Source organism: Columba livia, chromosome 1 (genome assembly GCF_036013475.1).
Source record: "Columba livia isolate bColLiv1 breed racing homer chromosome 1, bColLiv1.pat.W.v2, whole genome shotgun sequence".
Classification (NCBI taxonomy): domain Eukaryota; kingdom Metazoa; phylum Chordata; class Aves; order Columbiformes; family Columbidae; genus Columba; species Columba livia.
The window spans coordinates 142876342-142892086 of record NC_088602.1 but is presented as its reverse complement, the minus strand read 5'-3'; the positions used below and the strand labels follow the sequence as shown (position 1 = coordinate 142892086).

Here is a 15745-nt window from a genome sequence, read left to right as displayed (position 1 = left end):
GTATCATGTGAAAGATGATAGTTCTCCTTGCCAACAGCCAGCAGTTTCTCACAACCCTGATGGTTCTGTTGTACCACAAGAAACCATGAAATGAACAGCTATGCTAGTGCTTCATAGTCTTTTGGCCATATTGTTAAGTGAGCATCAGGTAGAGTAGCTGTGTACCACTAAAACTTTGACCACGTAAGGCCTTTCTGCCTTGGACTTCTGTCCAATGAATTACATCAAAAAGTAAGTTAGAGTTGAAAATTTGGACATTCAGAAATTGGGAATTCCAAAATCTGTTCAGAAATTAATGACAGAAGATTCTGACCTGAAGAGTTACTGTTGTACACTGCTGTAAGCTACTGAAAATAGATAAAACTTCACGAGACCCAACATTAGAAATCCACATCTAACAAATTACTAGAATGAGAATTGTGTAATATTACAATGGAAAGAAATGAAATTTCTGCACATATCTTCACTATGAGTTGTGCTTTTTTTTTTTTTCCTTGCTTACAGCTTATATGTCCTTGTTTGTCAATGTATAGGTTATGCAATCCCTAGATATAAATTAGTGCTTTTGTTTGGAGGAAAATGAGTGCTAGTCTTAGCTTCAGCAGTTAGTAAATTTTGACGTCACAGAAGAGCATAGGAAATGGCAGAAACTGTAAATTCTGATTAGCCTAAGTAATACCAATACCATATTTCATATACGGAACATCTAAAGTCCAGAGAGTGTTTCATCTTTACAACCAGTGATGTGTATCTTCTCTATCAGCTGTGCTACTTCATGTCAATACATCCTTGCAGGTTAGTTTTTTATTTAATTTGTATTTAATTCTTACATTTCCATGAGCAGCACGTAAGCAGTCTTCATAACAGGTCTCTAGCTATAGTATTTCCACCAGATTCAAGAGAAATAGTAGTAAGTTTTAACACTCTTTTTCAGTGCTATTTCAGGCACACATAACTGCTTGTAAGGCAGATATCTGTAATGTAGAATGCGAGGGGATGAAGGAACATATCATGCCCTCACCAAAGAAAGTAAATCCAGGACGGAAAGAAATTATACCTAGTGACTACATTAAAGGAATAGATGTCTAAGAACAGATCTTGGACAAAGTTCAGTGTTTTGGCACAATTAGTCAAGACAAAATACAAATATTGGTCTGCTGCTGTGACAATGCATCATGGCATGGTGACAAAAACAGCTAACAATATTTTTTCTGGAACACAGTCTTCCCCTCTGCCTCACCATTTATGAGGCCTTTTCTTCCTTAAAAACAAAAACCAACCAACCAAACAAACAAACAACAACAACAAAAAAAACAAACCAAACAACCAAAAAACCCCAAACAAACAAACAAACAAAAAACCAACTGGCACAAGGAGATGGGATGGAAGAATACTGTAGCAAGTTTTATTCACTCTCCATTACTTAAACAACTATGGCTTTTGAACAGTTCAGTCTACATTGCTTTTGGCTGTATGTCTCCTAAATGGATAGCAATTAATTTCTGTAAGTTGTTCATAATTACTCTTTTCCTCAAAACCCTGTTATTATTTTTATTCTTTCATTATATCCTTTTCTGCTCTTAGATTTTAGCCCTACTTCTAAGTCTTCACCTTAGTAGGTCAGGCTGGTAATGCTCCAGCTCACATGCAAACCCATTTAGATGATATCTTTCCACATAGTACAAACCTAGGAAAATGCACTTTTATTTTATAAAAATACAAACGTATTTTTAAATTATGCTTAAAGGCATACTTTATTAGTTATTCAATCTTAGCCATTCTGAATGGTGCCAAAATGGTAAGTGTCTACTTCCTTTCTTCTAAAACCTGTTAAAAAAATCTACTCAAATTCGTGCTTCACTTCATTTTTCTGATTCAGTTTTTGTTTCTCTGAATCTGCTCTAGATTTTTCATTTCATAAGGAGAAACTAAGCTACAAAAATGGTCTTAAAAGTCTGTGATATTCCCTGGCTTGGCACTTAGCTGAAAAGAGGTTTAATTTTCATCAACAGTAATTTTATACTAGAATAAACAAAAAAAGATGAAAACTTATGTTTTTTGTTTTTTGGTTTTTTTTTAAAAAAATGCAAGCCTTGTAAATCCTGAAGAACAGAGTGGCAGAACCCATTCATGCTGTGTTTATTTCTGTAACTGAACAAGCCTGGGGTAGGAATAATTAAGGAACAAATATTTGTGTGATATCCACTGATAAAATGAATCTGTCAAGACCAGGACTTATGTACATTCTAAGGCTTTAGATCCTCAGACATTTTTAAAATTATCAGATCATCAGCAAAGTTTCCCAGATTCTCTACATTAACTTTCTTCAAGCAAGCTATTCCCAACTCCATAACACTTTTTAGTCCCTTTAAAGGTGGAGGAGAGGAAATATGTGTTGAAGTTCACACAAATTCAGCATGAGACCTTTTCCACTACATAGCCTGATACTTTGCCTCATTTCACCTGGATGAACCAACAGGTATGCACTTAAACACCTGGGAATATGAAGCACAGAAAAAAGCCATGCCATACACTTAGAAAGACTCAGCCACAGGTTTGTGTGGAAAAGTAGACTAAGGGGGAAAATATATATATATATTAAGATCTAAAAGGACAACAAAAATAAAGGCAAAAAAGCCTTCTAGTACACCACCTGCAACGCAAACAGTGAAAAATCAAACATAAAAATAAAATAGAGAAGATCTAAAGGACATGCCCTAAGTTATAATCCCCTCTCTTTCACAGGAAGTCCTGTAAACTTTTAAAAACAGTGAGATCATCTCATCTAGCCCTGCAGTGGTAACAATATGCACGGATCCCTTGCCATTTGCCAGGAACAAGAAGGCTCACAGGAGCAGGAAGACCACGCCAGAATCCCCTTCTTCAGACAGAGCTATCTCTTCCCTTGAACTGAGTAAGCTGTTGCTCTCCTTATTCAGAGTACACTTTCCTCTATGTTTTGAAGCACCAAACAGAAGTGGCTGGAAGGCACTGTAGTTGCATTGCCAAATTAACCATTTAAAAAAATAATAATAATAATTTTGTTTTAATAAAAATTCTAGTAATCATTTTTCCTGTCATTTCCAGTGAAATATATTGATTTATAACCTATTAAGAATGTGATATTCCCTTTGTGGCATAACACTATGTGAGTTTACTGAAGCACACTGTGTTTCTCTTCCTTAGGGAATCAATTACATTGTTTAAAACAAGTTTAGATGGCATGGTTTAGTAATTTGCCTTTAGTAAACCCATGTTACTTTTTGTCCCATTTCTCAAGTACTTCTGGTAAAGCTCAAGTTACATTTTTTTTCAAAATGTGCCTATTGTGGTCAAACCAATTTGTCTGCACTTGCTTGGATCATTTCTTTCCTACATTTCACATAATTGCACAACAGTCAGAGTTTGAAGTGACCTCTGGAGATCATCTAAGTCCAACACCCTCCTTAAAGCAGGGTCAGTCAGAGCAAGTTTTTCAGGCCTGTGGCCAGTTAAACTTTAGTTATCTCCAGGAATGGAGACCCCACAGATTATCTGGGCATCTTGTTGCAGTGTTTGACTCACTGTAAAAGAGTTTTTCCTAGGTTTAAAATGGAACTTCTGGTGTTTCAGGTGGTGGCCATTACCTCTTTTCCTTTCACTGGACACCTTTGAGATGAGGCTGCTTTAATCTTCATGAACTGGTTTCATTCAGGTATTTAAACACATTGATAAGATGCCCACAAGCCTTCTCTTCCTGAGGTTCAACCATCTCAGCTCTCAGCCTCTCAAACTCTCATACAAAGGTTTGCCAGATGAACCAATACTTTAAGCAACTTAGTGGTGCTTCAATGGACTCACTCCAGTATGTGCATGTTTCTCTTTCACAGGAAGGTGCAGAATTGGGAATAGGACTCCAGAATATCACCAGAACTGAATAGAGAGGAAGGATGCCCTCTCTCAACCTGCTCAAAACACACTCTGTAAGGTGTTTATCTCAATCCAGGTTTCTCCCTTTCGATTATCTCCCCTATTTGGGAGGGAAATGGGGAGGTGGCAGGGGAGGAATGAGTGAGCAAGTAGTTATCGTGATTGTATTGCTAGCTAGAGTTAAACCACGACAACTACATAGGTGTGTCAGTTATTTTGTGGGGGTTTTTATCAGTAGGTTTAAAAACCTTTCAATGGTTTTAATTTTCTTTTTAAAAGCCTAATTCAGAATTCATGTTTATTTCACTTTACAGGTACAAAAAGACATTCTTAATCATTGTGAGCTGCCTTCTAATGTCTGATGGATGTCTTTTTTAGAGGTGACTAAGCCTAATTATATCCAGAGTCCTTTCCTGTTTTTGTTTGTTTGTTTGTTTGTTTTTTCAAGCATGTTTTGGATGCAAACTGTCAATAATTTTTAAAACTTTGAAATGTTAAGTCTCTTCTGTGTTCAACACCAGAAGCTCTCCAATCCAGCATACTTCACTAATTGACACCTTTTATTTCTCAAAGATTACCTTATTGCAGTAAAAAACTTTATTTACAGAGTATTTTTCATTTATTGGATAAGGCATATTTGCTGTCAGTATTATTTCTGGAATAGCAGTCCATTTCAACAAGTATGCCTGAAACAATTTCTTATCTAGAGTTTTGCTATTTTTCTTCATAATGCCTTTTGTTATGACTCACAATTTTGCAAGGATACTTCCATAAATGTAGAGCACTTCACTTTTTATGTACCAGTGAGTTGACAATGGATACAGTGAAAAGAAAATCACTACCATCTTTGTGTTCAATGTTTATAGAAAGAAAACTTCTTTGAAACTGTTTAAAGTCTTTTCTTTATCTGCAAATTAAGACCATTCATTCCTTGTGTCTGGATTTGATAATATTTCCCTTTTAAATAATGCCCAAGAAGATGTAAGCTTATACCACATTGTCTCTGTAGAACTGACAGTGATTGTCCCATAAGTAAAGGTGGGATCTCTTCCTCTTTCAATGGCAGAACCACTGTACCTTACTATACTGTCTGTCCTTACCAAGGAAAAATAGATGGATAGAAGATATAGGCAGACTAGAAGAGACCATGATAGGAGCTGCAGAAAACAGAAAAAGAAGGAATTCTGGGGGGGAAAAAAAAAGATCACCTGACTAAGCATGGCTTTTGTAATACATCAACAGGAAGACAGAACTGAAGCTGTATTTTTGATACAGCATTTGTAAAACAATTCAGTCTGAGACATTAAATATTTTCAAATATTACAGTAGGTAATTTTTAAATATATATTTGCAATGTAAAAGACAAGTATCAACTCTTTCGAAATGGTATTTAAGTTGTTTCAAGAAATTAGGTCTAACCTATTTTCCAGGCAATTAATCTCAATAAGAAAACCAAGCGCAAAGTAGGAAAATCAGGTCCAAAAGAAGCAAAACAGAGTGCGACACTAGGTCCACAAAGTTGTCTATGCTTTCTCTAAGCCACTGTAATTTGTCACACAAAGAAAAGATTGCAACTTGTGTCTATGGGTTAGGAAAGCTTCTAGACTGATGCTCAAAGTACCATCCAATTTTAAACAGATCAGGATGAACTTTGCTGTTGTTTGGGAGGGAGAGGGGTTTACAGACTGCCACTCTAGTAAGGTGTTAATTTTAAACATGGGACCACTTTAATTATGAGATTGAGGCTCAATTTGTCAATTGGGCCAAAGATAGAAGTAATCTTTAGAACAGTTCTTACACTCTAGCATTAGACAATTATAAAAGCTTTGTAGCATCCTCCTTCAATTTTCTGGTTTGATTTCATGGAACTTCAAGAACAGAAGAAAATCATGTGGAGGACTGAATTTTGAACTGCTATCCTTACATACAAAGACATAGCTAAAGGCACATACACATCACTCTACCATCTTTCGGTAGACTCTTTGATGGAAGAGGAGATGCACTAGAGGTTTATTTTCACTGTTCAAAAAAGGTAATATTCCATCTTTATTTATATCATTAGCTATGTACCAGTCTCTGAGGCTAGAGTTGGAGTATGCCATTGGAAGTTGTTAAATTAGTCCATGCATCCAAATAAGGTTTAGATTCTCACTATATGAACAACAGAGATAGAAAGAAGCAGTGAATCTGGCATCGTGTATTAATAATTAAAAGTTCCTAAATTCAGTTGTACAATACCCACGTGGTATCAACAGAAGAAAAAGTTGACTTGAATAACCCGGTAAAAATTCAAGTTTATCTATTACATGAAATCCCATGGCATGAAGAAGCTTCTGAACACAAGGCCATCCTATCCCTAAATTAAGTGAATAGTGAAAATCAGCACAACAGCAGGCAAATGTTTTTCAATTAATCATGATAATAGCTGCAAAAGTTGTCCAGTTCAAACTGACTTATTTACTTTTTTAAGCTTGGAGTATGTGGAATTTCAATCTACATGGGATGGGTGCCCAAAGGAATTAAATGCAAATGCAGTTTACTTCTTTAAAACTGCAGACAGGATTTCAGTATGCATCAAATAAAAAATTCTTGGCAACCAGCTTAACTGACTGTTGTTTCCACAGTCAATTTGTGTAAATTTTGTCTCAAATCTGGGCTTCTGTTTTGACCTTGGAGATTAATAGCATGAAATTTACCTTATAAATATGCTCAGCAGAAGGTAAAAAATATACTCCAAGATACAGGAGTTTGTCACCAGCACACAGGAAAAGGAAGCTTCTTAAGTTCAAGTATCTGCATTAAGCTAAAACCCAGCAGCCTTCTGGAGATTTATTCTTTCACCTGAGACTTTGCTGTAACCCTCTAACCTGTTATTATAGTCTTTAACTGGGTACAATGTGATAGTAAGTCATCTGCAGTAACTGCAGACACAAGGACTTAAACTTTATTACTCAGGCAGAACTCCCATTAATTTCAAGTACTGATGAATAAAACCTGTAGGAATGAGCCTTTCCATTCGGTTTAATAGGAAAGAGACCTGCATCATCTTTATTGTGTCAATAAGAAGCTTAGGCCTCAATTCAAAAAAGCACTTAATTGTACCCATATTCAGGATACTGAGGCATGTGCTTAACTTTAATCGTATACTTAAGTCCCAGTTACGTGATTAAACACTGCAAGCTGTAGTACTGCCATAGAAAGAATGCTTCCTTGAGCCAACATCTTAATAAGTAACACAAATAAGACCAACAAAGAGTGGCCTGCTTTCTCTTGTTTCTGGGTTCAAAGCTCTCTTCTGAAAAAGACCAATATTTTTTTATCTTGGAAGAAGGGGTCTCACAAGCATTAGATACTTATTTCTGAAAATTCTGGCTCTGATCTGCACTGTTTGGCATTCAGCAGTTGAACAAGAAAGTATCCAGTATTCCTAAATACCATTTTGATGTCTAGACAAAATGATGATTTATTCCTTTAGAAAAGACAAGCAGTGATTTCATTTACCTATAGTTTCAGAGAAGAGTAATGAAAGCTTGAGGAGCAGGCTGATGTTACTGTAAGGTTGATTCTGTCATGTCTGGAAGGACACTGAGATGAGGGAAGGGCCTTGTCAACTGCAGAAAGAGCAATTATGTACCCATCTTCAAAGAAAGGACAAAAGGATAATCAAGGAGTCAGTCTCACTTTGGCCTCCTGAAAGCTGTTTTGAAACCCACATCTGAGCAGATAAAGGAGAAGTAGGTAATTGTGAGCAGTCATTTCTGATTTACGAAAGGTGAATCATGCCGTACCAACTTGTGAGAAAACTACTGGGCTTGAGGACATGAGGACACTTGTAAATGTCATTTGCCTTGACTTCAGCAAAATACAATTTTGATTGTTTAGCTCAGAGGGTATTAGCTAATGAGTCATACTCTACCTGAAGATCTGTAACAGGTGGAGTACTGCTGGGTTCTACACTAGGACTTCCCTGTTTAGCATGTTCAAAGAAGGATCTGGAGGAAGTGATGGGATGATTGCTCATTAAGTTTACAAATGACATCAGACTGAGGAAATATCAGTCAATATCCTCGAGTACATGGCTATCATCCACAGAGACCTAGACAGGTTGAAGAAATGAGCCTATATAGACCTCATGAAATTCAGCAAGGACAAATGCAAAGATTTGCCTTCGACACGGAAAATTCCTTGCAGTACTAGACTCTACTGACAAGGCCTATCGGTGTCTATATGGACAGCAAGCTGAACATGAGCAAAGGCCAACAGCACATGGGCTTTGTTAACCAGTGGTTAACCAGCGGATCAAGGGAAGTGATTGCCTCTGCTTCTCAGCACTTATTATCCTGCATCTAAAATACTGTATCCAGTTTTGGGGCCCTAAATAGAAAAAATTAATTGCTCAACATATGTTAGTCTAGCAGAGAGTCTTGGAGCACTTGTCCCACGAAGATATGCTGAGGAACAAGGCTTGCTCACTTTGCTTAAGGAGGTCATCAAGAAGACAGAGCCAGTTTCTTCACAGTGGCACGTGCTGAGAGGATGAGAGACAATAAGCATAAGTTGAAACAAGACAAGTTCAGGCTGGATATAATGAGAAGCTTTTACACCATGATGACAGTCAGGCAGCATCTAGAAAGATTGTACCAATTCCGTCCTTGGAGCTTTTCAAGACCTGACTGGATAATACCCTGAGCAACCTGGTTTGATATCATAGCTGATGCTCTTTTGGGCAGGAGTTTGGACGAGCTAAAATCCTATAGGCCTTTCCAACCTGAATTATTCTGTTATAGTATTTTTCTAAGTGTTTTCTTTCTTCATATCCAGAGTATTGGAAGAGTCACCTCCTTCTGAAGAGTGACTGGAATATAATTCTAAATGCTGGACCACAGAACTCCAGGGATACATTGGGTTCATTAACTTGATACAAATAAGAAAATCCCATCTCAGATTTCAAAGACACAGGGAGAAAGTGGGACATTTTTAGCTACATTTTTCTGTACTACTCCATACATAGATAACCAGTTTCCAAGACAACAATAGGGAAGAGGTTTGAGCACACACGTCTAAATGAGAACACACTGAAAGATGTTGTCAACAGTCTCTTGAAGACACGAATTCTATTTATGAACACTATGGTATAAAACTGGTGTAACCCAGGACTCAGGTAAACATTAAAATAATCAGAATTATAAAATTTATCCTTCAGATGTTATTTGACCCAATTAGCTAACCAAACATTGCTACAATAAAGAGAATGAGATCTCTCTCTAATATTATCACCACAGGTGTCCTCATTCATCTTCTGCATTCTCCAATTTTTGTTTTCAAAAGTTACTGACGCAAGGAATAAGTTGAAGATAGATAGACAGACAGATAGATAGATAGATAGATAGATAGTTGATAGATATAATCAAGTATTACACATTCCTATTTTCCCATATGCTTGGAAAGTGAAGTTATTTTTCAAGGTGAAGCAACGAAAGAGGTTTGAAAGACACTGGCTAACTTAAGAAATACTGAATCAAAATTGTGTGTTTGTTTGTTTGTTTTTAATCATATTAATAATAAGGTCCAATAAATGCTAAAAAAAATATTTTCTCAATATTAGTTATTAAGGAACGCCGTGTTTATTCACAGTTCTTTTACAGTTCTGATTGTTCAAAATAGTATTTATGACCAATACTCTTAGTTTCTTCTATGAAGTTGCAGATAATATATAAAAAAATGTATATATTTTTTTTCTTTTTTTAATCTTATCATGGATTTGCTTATAAAGAGATAGACTCCAACATCAGAAGTGTTTCTTAGGCCTTGTGGGAGATTTACTTATGCAAAACTGGGTAAGGAACTGACTTGTAGCAAGAATTACTATTTCATGTTTCACAATGCTGACAATTTCAAAAATACATATATGTAAAGTATTTGTCAGCAGTGTTCAGTTCTACCTTATATTTATCTATATCAATCTTACCCTAGAGACCTTCTTCAAACCAACTTGCTTAAATTCAGTTATGAACTGAAACTATGGTTTAAAAGGAAATATTTCTCTTTTGTTCCAATTACCAGCTGAATTAACAATTTAAATAACTTATTCTGCCACTTTCATATTTAAAATGAATTAAAGGCAAGATAGAATGCCAGATGCTATTATTCCCAGGGTTTACTCCAAGTAAGGACATGAGCCAAGAGACAAGCCCTCTTTTTCTATAAAGTTTTCCTTGAGAAGTATGTAGAATGAGTTATTCAGTTTCCTGCCAAATAGGAAAGATAAGAATATATACAATGTTGCATCATGTTTGCCAGATCAGCTGGACATTTAATGAAAAGGATCCATCTCTCCCAGAAATGACTGGAAGGCATTCTTTCCATCAGCTCCAGTGAGAGTTGGATTGAACCCCATCTGCATGTTTTCAGGCACAAAACCAATTTTCATTTCCTGACCTGCATGTATTTCCATTGAGAACATTACTATTGCACCGAGAGAGAAACAACTTATCAGAAGATTACAAATGTCCAACACCTTTTTCAGTTAACATCCTGCAGATACAATAACCTTACCCTATTTGTTAAATATTTCTGTCTGCATCTTCTATATAATAGTGTATTAAACAAGAACAACAACAACAAAAAAAAACACAATAGTATAAATTGCTTTAGTAGAATAATTGCATCTGCCATCTTTGCATGAACGTATTATCAGACACATGCATTCATGCATGAACACATAAGCATTCATTTCTGCTGCAAGGCCAAAGAAGCCTTCTAATGTAAATGGATCAAGAAGCTCTATTTACAAGCCTTTATTTATGTGACTGCAAAGAATCAAACATTGCTATTGATTATCTGCTGGATCCTTGCAGGTTTCCAGAAGGAATCCCTTAGAACTTGTCATTTTTCTAAACTGATGTAATAATTTATAAGGACTATGTTTATGCGTGTGCTACCTAACCTGAGGCATTTCATGTAAATGATTCAACTCCTTTAGCTTTAAATGAATTATCTTCTGAAACAGTAGAACCTTAGGTTGTTACTGTAAGAGTAATTTCAGAGCAATCTTTTGTGAAGTGCTCTTAGCTCTCACAGTTTCTTTTCCACTCTCAAAATAACCGATAAAATATTTATTAAAACAGCCTGAACCACACAGGGTGGTGTAAGCTGAAATTTTATTCTTTGCTTATTACAGCAGCACAAATGCCCTAATCAGCATTTGAATTAAAGTTGTATTCTATAACACAAACCCCATTAGCCAAGTAGTACCTTAGATCTGTAATACTTTCTATTGCCAGTGTCATCAAGCTGATTTGGAATTTGTTGCCTGGGTAGAGTGACTCATATGTTTACTGGGCTTGACAGGTGTTGGGCACCTTCCACACTCATTAAAGTTAATGACTTCAACAGCAGACAGTGAAAACTGTATGCTGAAGTAGGTTTCCTCTTAACAGGTATTCCCAAGTTATCATTTAAGAGAGTATGCCGGTGGTGTCAATTTTCTTCTGCAATCACAAAACCAGTCCATAACCAAACTCCTATCCCTTCATTGCAAAAACAACTCAATTAACTTCACAGGGACTCCTTGTTGGAGTAAGGCAAGGAAAAAAAAATGCACTGTACACAGAGCTTTCCACATAAAAGCTTAATTTCTTGCCATAAAACTAGTCACATCCTCACCGGAACAGAAGAATTAACATACTGGAAACAAGCCAGGAATTTTGTAGAAATGTATGCCTTTAAGTAAGCTCTAAATCAGTATTCTTACATTAGCTGCAGATTTGGCATCATTTCTATCCCAACAAGCCACAGCTGCTGAACTGGAGACTTCTGACTTCATCTTAGATAACTAATGAGAAGTTTCAAACAGTGGTGCCAGAGCCTGTCCTTTGATATCAACACAGCACACTACAGTTGTTGACCAGCTACACTCAAAAGATATGCCTTTAAATTACACTAGTCAGCTAAAAGTATTCAGGCAAGAACTTCACAGAGACTTCTGCTATGACATTAGACTGTCAACTAAGATATGAGGATACTGAGACCTCACAGGCATCTATGTATTCATACAAGACCAAGAAATTAGGAGGACTGAATATTTAACTACATAGACCTCTACTTTGATGCAAGTCCAGACACTAGATCTACACTATTAATATGACAAAGTCCTGTACCTTGGCTTCCACCCAACAAGACAGAAGTACTGAGCCAGAGACCTCACAGAAACCTGTGCCTTATTATTAACCTGCCATGGAAAAACTCCTGAGCTAATGGTCTTGCAATGTGTAAAACATACAGCCATCTGAAGGAGGAAAAATAAAATATTAAAACCACTAACAATTAAGCAGAACTATTGCAGTCTTAAATACTCATCACTTTTAACATCTAACTTTTCAGGATCATCTAAAGCAAAATGTAGTGGTACATTTACACAGATACATTAAATATAACAGTTCAGTTTAAGAACTGGGCTTTTTCCTCTTCAGCAGGCCTCACACAAACAGTCCTTGCCCTTATAATACCATGAGACAGTGAGGTACAAACCACAAAACAACACATCTTCCAAGCCCAGACTAGTGTGGAGTTTGCTGGAAAGAATTTGAGGGAAATCAAAAAAGTGATTACAACAGAATTAGTAAGCAAAATGTTAACTGACAGAAAACTGCTCAGAAGTTTGGAATATATTTCAGTAATTTGTGGAGAAATAGTAACCAGTAAGTTTCAGGATGGATGCATTTATTATAATAGAAATTTACCTTAATCAACACAAATTATATGTTCTGCCATATGAATAACTGTTTGATGCCTATAAGTAACTGTTTGATGGCAAATCTTGAAGTACTCTATTTTTACAAAACCTAGAAAGTGATTGAAATGACTCTGGGAAACTTCTCTAAATATTATTTAAATTACCTAAGAACTAAAATATCTTTTTTTTCAAAATTAGTTCATAATTAAATATTACTATTTTTTCCCCAGTTTTGCAGTTTACTGTTCAAAATAGGATTTTGAATCCTGGAAAGACATTGGAGAAACTTTCCATGCAGATGCCTCCAATACCTGAAGTAAATCTTTTCTTTCTGAGTGCTATTTTTCCATCTACATTGTTACAAAAGGTAATTGAAGGTAAAATTATTCCAGGAAAGCCTTTCACTTCCAAATGTCTGAAAGGAGTTATTCACATTTTTATAGTGCTGTATCTTTACATTGTTCCTCATTTTAATTGCTTTCTTTTACCTTAAATTAATTTCTAATTTATAATGCTGCTATTTTTCTGTGTCTCATTTAAGCAAGTTAATCATCTAACACTGTCTCATAACTACAGAAGTCTAATATTCTGCAGCATCAATCACTGACTTGTTTCCAGATTTCATTTACTTTAAGTCAGAAAAAGCTGAACAAATGGCAGCAGCTGTTTTATCTGTCTTTAACAGTCTTTGATCCCTCACTTGGAAGGCCTAGAGAACTACTTAATGTGTAATGGAAGACCTCCCCATAGTGTTATGTCAGAGTCCTTGCTCATGTTAGGCAAGGTGTGGGCAAGGCCACAAAAGCAATTGAGAATCTTTCAGTTGTCTTCTGTGTAGTTTGCTTGGGCCCAACAGGAGAAAGGCATCCTCACTGAGATGAAAGGTTCAGTGGAAACTCTTCACAATCTTGACAGTGACCAGAGGTAGAAAGGGGTAGTTAAGTTCTTTCATAAGCTGCAAGGCTAAATTTATTGGACCAAACCTGGAAACTGGAGTACTTTCCACTTCAGATACTGGTTCTCAATGTTTAAACAAAGTAAATTGCTTCCTTCTACCTGGAAATTGGACATGGGTTTGGAATGGTTTGGATTTTTTGCCACACGTGGTGTACGGGAATAAGTAATGTTCATGCTTCATGGACAAAGTCTACAGAGGCTTAGAAGTGCTTTGGAAACAGACCTCAACCAGCACTTTACAAGAGAGGACTGGGAAAATAAGTCCTTGTTCTTAGGTTGAGATAGCCAGAAAAAGCCTAAATATACTTCAATCTAAAAATTATATACCAATTATTATTTTTCCGTTCCTACTGGAAATGCTATCAAAACTGCACAACTGTGTAACTGCAACATAACTAAGGATGCCAATGTTACCTATGCAAATGAAATAACTATGATAAAAGCTGTTGTCTTCATTGTCCACAAAGTACTGAAATCCTAGGTCATTGCTATAATGCCTGTGGTGATTATCTTACTAATAATTCACCACTCTACAGATTAGATCTTGAATCACCTATCATATTGCTATGCAAAATGCTTTACTTTGCAGAGCTAACAAAGAGAGGACCTCAAAGCCTTTCAATGATGCTGCAAGGCTGCATACACCAGATCCCTAGCAAGCAACTTAAAAGGCTAATTAAGAGCACCAAAAAAGTGCCTTTTGCAATCTATTCAGAGACAGACAAATACATAATCAAGATAAAACAAAACATAGTATAAATTCAATACAAATGAAAAGAGTAAGTTGTGTCTTACTTCATGTGAATTTTCTGCTCTCGTGTTTTTATTTTTCAGCTTTTTCTGCAGCAGCTTGGTTTCATACTCTGGTCTGGGATGCTCCTGAAAAATAAATAAATAAATGAATAAATAAATACATAAATAAATGTGATTACACTTAAGAGAAAAGAAAGAAATAAAAAATGTTCTGGTCACTTATTCATGATCCAAGCCACCAAGATGATTCAACAATATAGCACTTTTAGAGTAGGGGTATCACTACCTAGAGGGATAGGATATGTTACGGGAGGCAGGGAAGAGTATTTGGGCATTGCACAGGGCTTATTATGGGAAGCTTAGGGGAAAAAACAATGGTGGGAAAGGGAGGGATCTAGGCCACTTAGACAGGAACAAATATAGAAAAATAGAGGGATAAGGAGATAAATAGTGCTGGTCACATGTAAACAGTTTGCTGGTCTGTATGGGGGTCTGGCCACTGGCAACTGGAGCAAGTGCAGGTGTGAGGCTGAGTATGTGAGCACTAGTGGAGATCAAACTGGAGCAGCTGGCAAGTAGGTAAAATGCCTGAAATTTCTAAGGGTAAGACCTTGGCCAAGCAGGCTATGAGAGGATCAGGGGACCCCCAGCCAGCTGCCAGAGAAACCGCAGGGTCCGGAGGTCTCTAAGAATGAGACCCACTTGTGTGTGTCTTTTTAAGGTCAAGACTAGGTGGGTTGGCTGCAGGGGGACCAAGGAAGTCCCAGCCAGCTCTGCGCGAGTGGGGTATATGCATGAGTGAGCAACTGGAGAGAGACAGTAGCCTCATGGGCTTCTACCTCTAGGTGCCAGCAACTGGGGGCAGCGGGGTCCAGGGGCATCTACTGGGGCAGACTGAGTGACCCTAGAGGCTGGGGAGATCTGCATCCTACAAGCATACATATATATGTTTTCACTAGCAGACCTCCATCCTTCTCAGCCAGGGAGAGAAGCAGGATGAGGACATTGTGCTGTTTTTGTGTGTCTGCTGTGTGTGCATGTCTGTGTGATCTGTGTGGCTGGCCATGCATATATGCAGATATGTAGTGTATGCATGTGCTCTATGCACATATGTCTACTGAGAATACATCTTAACCTCGCTACAGATTGGACCTAGGGGCATGGAGCTGCAGCTACCTTGTTTCTCTTGGGCTGTTGGTTCTAGTCCTGTTTCCCTTATCAATAATCTTTCAAGGTTTGCTTGCAGATTATACTTCTCCAAATTAGAGCATAAATTAAGCATGGTAGTACAAACTTACCAGGATTTTAAGGACAGCAGCTCATAAAAAAATAAAAAGGCTACATATCTCCTCATTCATGACAAGTTCTGAATTAATTCACAGCCTGGAATTT

The 15745-nt window shown here is 36.9% G+C and overlaps 1 protein-coding gene across 1 annotated transcript in view; it reads right to left on the bottom strand.

Moving 5' to 3' along the window:
* ANO2 (anoctamin 2) overlaps positions 1-15745 on the bottom strand; it is a 190350-nt gene that overhangs the window by 80070 nt on the left and 94535 nt on the right. Inside the window, exon 14 of the mRNA XM_013369708.3 lies at positions 14396-14479. Coding sequence (XP_013225162.2) covers positions 14396-14479 — 84 coding nt within the window. The remainder of the gene's footprint in view (positions 1-14395; positions 14480-15745) is intronic.